The 6,871-nt window shown below is 47.2% G+C and overlaps 1 protein-coding gene across 1 annotated transcript in view; it reads right to left on the bottom strand.

The window, feature by feature from the left end:
* Positions 1-6,610, bottom strand: part of UBE2J1 (ubiquitin conjugating enzyme E2 J1) — a 28,644-nt gene extending 22,034 nt beyond the window's left edge. Inside the window, exon 1 of the mRNA XM_072737145.1 lies at positions 6,411-6,610. Coding sequence (XP_072593246.1) covers positions 6,411-6,441 — 31 coding nt within the window. The 5' untranslated portion in view covers positions 6,442-6,610. The remainder of the gene's footprint in view (positions 1-6,410) is intronic.
* Positions 6,611-6,871: the final 261 nt, after the last annotated feature.

Consider the following 6,871-nt stretch of genomic DNA (forward strand, 5'->3'; position numbering starts at 1 on the left):
ACCAAGGAGCTTGTAGTCTTAGGGCAGGTGGTGGGGGAATCAAAGAATTGAACAAAGCCTCCTGTCCAGAGCATGGAGGGAAAATGTGTCTCAATAGGTACATATATGGGGACGCCTGCGTGGCTATGCGGTTGAGTGTCTGCCTTTCACTGAAAGTGTGATCCTGTACTGCCGGGATCAAGTCCCACATCAGGCTTCCTAAATGGAGCTTGCTTCTCTCTCTGCCTGTGTCTCTGTCTCTCTCTATGTCTCCCATGAATAAATAAAGAAAAGCTTTTTAGGGGATCCCTGGGTGGCTCAGCGGTTTAGCGCCTGCCTTTGGCCCAGGGCGCGATCCTGGAGTCCCGGGATCAAGTCCCACGTCAGGCTCCTGGCATGGAGCCTGCTTCTCCCTCTTCCTGTGTCTCTGCCTCTCTCTCTCTATGTCTATCACAAATAAATAAATAAATGAATGAATGAATAAATAAATAAATAAATCTTTAAAAAAAAGAAAATCTTTAAAAATAATATGTACATATATTTTCTACTCTTGTTCTTCAGCTTGCAATACTGTTCCTACTCCCACTCTCCATCTCATCATCTAGACTGGCTTTAGAGTAGCTTTTTCAGAGGGACGCCTGGGTGGCTCAGTGGTTGAGCGCCTGCCTTCAGCCTAGGGTGTGATCCCAGAGTCCCGGAATCCAGTCCCACTTTGGGTTCCCTGCATGGACCTTGCTTCTCTCTCTGCCCTGTGTCTCTGCCTCTTTCTCTGTGTCTTTCATGAATAATTAAAATCCTTAAAGAAAAAATAATAAGCTTTCTCAGGAAGGTCGCCCTGACACTTTCCCTTGTACACGCTGCAGAATAACTAGAGATTCCCACTGGGACAGATAAAAATTTGAGGAATCCTGGGAGGGGAGTGGAGACCAGAAATACTTCAAGTTATTCTCATAGTCTGTCAAGTTTGGAAGCCATTACCCTAGAAACTAGTTTGAGTCTCCTTGCTGGAAGCCCTCATAACACTCTATATTTTATCTTTTATAAAGTTGATCTCACCTGTAATTACTTAACCCCGGTCTTTCCTGTTAAACAATTTACTTCACTGCAGGCTCCTCAGGACTTAGCAAACAGTAAGCACTCAAATATTAGTTTGCTTGAATTTTACTATCATCCCCTCAAAAATCTCTAAGCATCTAATTAAAATGGTTTTCAAACTTATCTGACAATAAGATAAAATCCTTTGTTAAAAAAAAAAAGCTTCATGAGAACCTCAGTGTGTAAAAGAGGTAACAGAGCTGCTCTGATTGAAGAAACCAGCATGGGGCAGCCCCGGGTGGCTCAGCGGTTTAACGCCTCCTTCAACCCAGTCCCACATGGGGCTCCCTACATGGGGCCTGCTTCTCCCTCTGCCTGTGTCTCTGCCTCACTCTTTGTGTCTCTCATGAATAAATAAATAAAATCTTAAATTAAAAAAAAAAAAAAAAGAAGCCAGCATGGAAGGGCTGTTCGACCATAGTCTATGGAAGCGTCCCATGGAACAAAGATGGAAAAACTCTGGTTTAGAGCCACACAAAAATATCATTCTTTCAAATTAATATTAGACTTAAATTAAATTTTGGAATCTGTCATGAAGTTAATTTATTTGGCTGCTGTTGGCAACCAAAGATGCCACGGAGATTGTTTTTCCTTCATTCCTCAACAGTTGGCTGAATAAGCTGAAGAAGTCAGATTTTATGTCATTCCATACCCTTACCACATTTTCTCTGCCTCTCTCCCACTCAGCTCAGTTCAATAGGAGAGAAGAAAATAAACACCCAGTAGTACCTCAATATTATGAGAGATGTAAGAAAGGGTCAGAATTGATTTAAGAATGTATTTAAAGGAACAATCATTTGCTCAACAACTAAGCATGCTGATTTTACTAGCTGATATAGCCATAACAGGCCATACAGTCAAATAGTAGGTAATATTAGTTTAGTATTTTCATAATTTTTTCCCTACATTTACATATATTACAAATACCGTAGTGCAAAAAAATATGGACTCCAAATTAGAGCTGCATCAAACTTCTGGCTCTAAATCCTTAAATAAATCACATAATTTTATTCTTCTTCAATGTTTGTACCTAGTGAATGGGAGTCAATGATTTCTTCATATAATTCTCCTTTCTCCCTCCCCCTTCCATGATCACAAGTTACTAAAGTCAGAAATAGATTGGGATATAAGGCTCTCTCCTTGGTTCAAAACCAAGCAACGAACATATGCAGTTGGCTTCATAGCATGGCTCTCTGGTTCCCAAGGAGAAATATTACTGCTATGGAACAGTCAAGTTTCAAAATACTGCCTGGCAACCGGGGCTAGTGCATAATCTGCCACTCCTGATACTTCATCTCTTGCTATCACATTGTTAGAAAACTTCTTCTGATCAACTGCTCTCTTATCTTTGCAAGATTATTCAAGAAATTCTTCTACCATGGTGAGATAAGATGTGCCAGGGAAGGGAAAGAGGTGGGGAGCACCTGCATGCCTGCTCTTGTTCTTTTCTATGGAGGCCACATAATCACTCTAGATCCAAGCTCTAGGCTCCTTGGGCCCAAGCATCTCCCATGTCCAGGCTCCACCACACCAGGCTTACACTGGGCTTTGGAGACAAAGCTCTAGCTAAAGAGATCTTTTACAGGCTGCTGTCTCTCATGGATCTAATTTCTCTTGGAAAGCAAATATCTTAATATAATCAATCTCCAAAGCATAGATAGGACGCAGGATCAGGTATTTTGAGGACATGAATCCAATGTTTGCTCCCCAAGTGCCTCTTCCTGCTCCCATAGTGAAGGCCTTTAAGCAAATGTTTAAGGACTAGTGTTTCTGCCCCAAATGACCCTACAAAGGTATCCATTCAACATTTAAAGAATGTCTGAGTGATGCAGACAGAAGAATAACCAAGACCTGCTTCTTGCCTTCAAATAGCTCAGAGTGAGAAAGATATGAAAACAATTATAATACAAACACGACATATGTACAAATACAGGGACTACCTTATAGTCTACATAGTGGTCAGCTAAACAAGGCTGAACCTTAAAGAAGCTTGAAGAATAGGAATTTCAGATGGATTAAAGGGAAGCCATTCCAAGCAGAGATTCCAAACAGGTCTTTATCAGGGCATACATAGGGCAGCCGGGGTAGCTCAGTGGTTTAGCGCTGCCTTCACCCCAGGGTGTGATCTGGAGACCTGGGATCAAGGCCCTCTGCATGGAGCCTGCCTCTCCCTCTGCCTGTGTCTCTGACTCTCTCTCTCTCTGTCTCTCATGAATAAATACATAAAATCTTTAAAAAATATATCAGGGCATACAGGTGAGAAGAGTTGCTCCATCTAGAAAGTCACTTGGAAAAATGGATACATGGCAAAAACGCAAAGGAGAAAAAAAAAAGGCAAAGGAGCAGTTGTGGGAAACTAGGTTGGTGAGAAAGGCAAGGATCAAATAATGAGCAGCCCTGTAGGTCAAGCTAAACACTTTACTTTGAACTTTATCCTTAGGTATGAGAAAGCTCCTGAAAATTTTTCAGTATGAGGAGTGATCTAATCAGTTTTGTTTTATTTTGTTTTATTGGATCTGGTGACAATAGTGACTGAATAGATAAATACTTATTGTGTGGACTGGTACCATGTGAGAATGCCTGTGTATGTGCGTGTGCGTGTGTGTGTGTTTGTTCCTGGCTAGGAGGTGAAGTAAAGGAGTAGACCAAGAGATCAAAGATGATTCCTCCAAGTACCTAGTTGCTATTAACCCCTGGAATAAGGGATGGGGTGCAAGTTTGGGGGAGGAGAATAAATTGATGGGTTCAGTTCATTACCTTCTAGAGATTTTTTTCAGTCTGTGGGAAATTCATACTAAGGGCATGGGTAGGAGAAGCTCCCAGGTTTTTGGTGGAGATAGTAGGATCCTTTGCACTCGTTTCTTACATACCAATCACCTGCTAAACATACCAATAGGCCCCTTCTGGAGAAAGCTGCCACAAGAGATCCTTTACACATGGGTCTCCCTACTTTGTACTGTGAGACCCTACTGCCTTGGCCAGAGCAGACCCAAAAAGGGACCAGGGAGCTTGAGGCAGTGCAACTATTGAGAGGCTAAGTCAGAGGCTTATGAGGTGGCTCTCTACAGAGCTCTCTGCCCATCGCCACAAGTCCATTCCAGAAAAGTCACAAAAAATTAAGTTTTCCCACTTACAAAATGAACAAATTACCATCCACATGCTAGCACACTGGCCCTTAACCAGTTATGGGTATTCTCTTAATTGAACCATCCATACCTCTAAGACAATTCCACATTAGAGAGAAAGGGTTATATCTCTTACATTGTGCAGTGCTTTTAACCACTTTTTTCCACATATGCATTGCTCCAAAAATATCACAGCACTGAAAATAAAACAAAGGAAGGAAGCATTTTCATCGTGCCTCCTAGCATTTCTAGTGCATCCCATATGTCATCTAATTCACCTTCACTATGAACTCGAAATGATCCATACAACAAAGCAAACAAACAAAAAAGATTTTTAAAAATCATCTTGTATAGAACAGCAACACCACCTTTGAGGAAATGATACCAAAAAAGAGGAAGCAATTCATAAACATGGCATGTCGGCCAAAGCTCAGCCAGCTGGTAGATCCTATACTTTGGAAATGCACAAAATTCTGGAGAATTTTAAAAGTTTCTCATAACCTCAGGTCTGATGACTATCGAAAGTGAGCTAAGTGCTCTTAACAACGTCTTGGGACCCACCAGTTGTCCGTTCCAGAGACTGCACTATTATTTTTATTTGCATTATTCTCTGGACACTCCACTAAGTCCCTCAGCTGTCCTAAGGAACTTGGTATCATGTGACCTCTAAGGAGTCACCATACATGTTTACCCACATAGTTTCATTTAAATCTATGAAAATCTAAACAATTTAAGCATCCTACCATCTAATCTAAAAGCGAAGGTTTTCTTTCCCCCTTTCTTCTTTTACTTTCCTTTTTTCCCCCTGGGGGTTCTTAAGAGAAATTATATGAATGCATTTCTTGGAAAGCCCAAAGCCTTCACCAGATTTTTAAAGCAGTCCATGCACCCTCAAATATCATGATCCATTCTACACACTTGGTCAGCTAAGACTATTTCTCAGCCCGACAGCACTCAAGTTAACAACACTCTGTTCGATCAATATCCCCAGACTTTTCTGGAGTTCCTACACATTAAGTATTTCTTAAAGATGAAAGATTCGCAGTGTCAGCTCTATTCCATCGGGATGCTAATCTTGCTGATTCCTACGGAAAAGACGCTTCCTTGGAAGGAAGACATAAAGCAGCAGCAATATGTGCTCAAACCATCACTAATATTCTAGGATTACCATTTAGAGCTGAACTGCGGAGTTTCTCCCTCCTGACAAACTTATCAAGGTGCAGATAAAATGAATACCACTTACAAAACCTAGTGGTTTATTTCCAGCCTGCCTTAATAGGAGAGAGTGGCTTAACTTTTCTTGCATGTTTATAATGCACCAGAGAAGAGCTTGAGGCTGGGATGGTTCGGGCTGCGATGTGAATGAAGCTGGGGCACTAACCACAGGAAGTCTCTATGACGGAACCTCGAGATCTATCATCATGTTAGTCGTCACGGCAAAAACCATGCTTAGGGGCAGCCCGGGTGGCTCAGCGGTTTAGTGCCGCCTTCCGCCCAGGGCGTGATCCTGGAAACCGGGATCGAGTCCCACGTCGGGCTCCCTGCGTGGAGCCTGCTTCTCCCTCTGCCTGTGTCTCTGCCTCTCGCGCGCGCGCTCTGTGTCTCTCATGAATAAATAAATTAAAAAAAAAAAAATCATGGTCAGCCCCAGAGTACACGGCTCATCTAACTAGTTTTCTGGGCCCGCTGGTTCGTTGGTTTCCAACAGAGCATTTCTTGATGTCTGTAATCCCAGTCGCCCCAAATGCCGCAAACGGGAAATTCAAACAAACCGGTCCTCACACGCCAAGTGAGTCAAACAGCGAATAAAAGTCCCGTGGCGGCGGCGAGGGGGCAGCGACGGTCTGTGTTCCGGGACCGCAGGGGCAGGCTGCCGCCCACGGACATCCCCGTGACACCTGCTCTTGGCGAGGAGCCCAGGGCCCAGCGCTAGGCGCCCGCGATGACGGGAGGGAGAGTCCGGGCGCCGCGGGGAAGCGGCCGGTCCCCGGGGTCGGCGGCGGGCGCCCGCCCTGCGGCCTGCACCAGCCCGGCAGGCGGCGGTCTCGCGTAGAGCGCCAAGCCCCGCAGCCGAGCGGCGAGTGCCGGCGGACGCGAGGGAACCGCAGCGCCGGGCCCGGGAGCCGGGGGTCGCGCCGGCCCTGCCCGGCCCGCCCAGGGGCGCCGCCCGCCGCCCGCCGCCCGCCGCCCGCCGCCCGCCGCCCCGCTCACCCGGACTCTTCAGGTTGTAGCGGGTCTCCATGGCCGATCGCCGTCCGGGCTCCGGCCTCCCGGCCCGCCGCCTCCACCTTTCCGCGCCGCGGCCGCCCGGGTGTCAGCGCGGCTCGGGCCGATTGGGCCGGGCCGAGGGAGCCTCCGCAGACGCCGCCCAGCCCCGGCCCGGACTGCGGGCGGGGCGCGGGCTTCGCGATGGCGCCGCCTCCTCCGCGGCTCCCCCGCCTCCCTGAGGGCCGGGCGGGCGCCGGCGCCGGCCGGGGCGTCGCAGAGCGGGGCGCCCGGGCTGCAGGTCCGCCTCGTCGTCTGGCCGCCGGCCCCACCCCGCCGCGGCCGCCGGCTCTGCGTCACCCGCCCTCGCCCGGGTTTGTGAAGTTGCCCTGACGTGGCGGCCGCTTCGTGGCGGTCGGTCCCCGCGGAGGTCGCTCCGGGCCCTGCAAAAGCGGGCGGCGCCCGGC

The sequence above is a fragment of the Vulpes vulpes genome, chromosome 1 (assembly GCF_048418805.1).
Source record: "Vulpes vulpes isolate BD-2025 chromosome 1, VulVul3, whole genome shotgun sequence".
In the NCBI taxonomy this organism is placed as follows: domain Eukaryota; kingdom Metazoa; phylum Chordata; class Mammalia; order Carnivora; family Canidae; genus Vulpes; species Vulpes vulpes.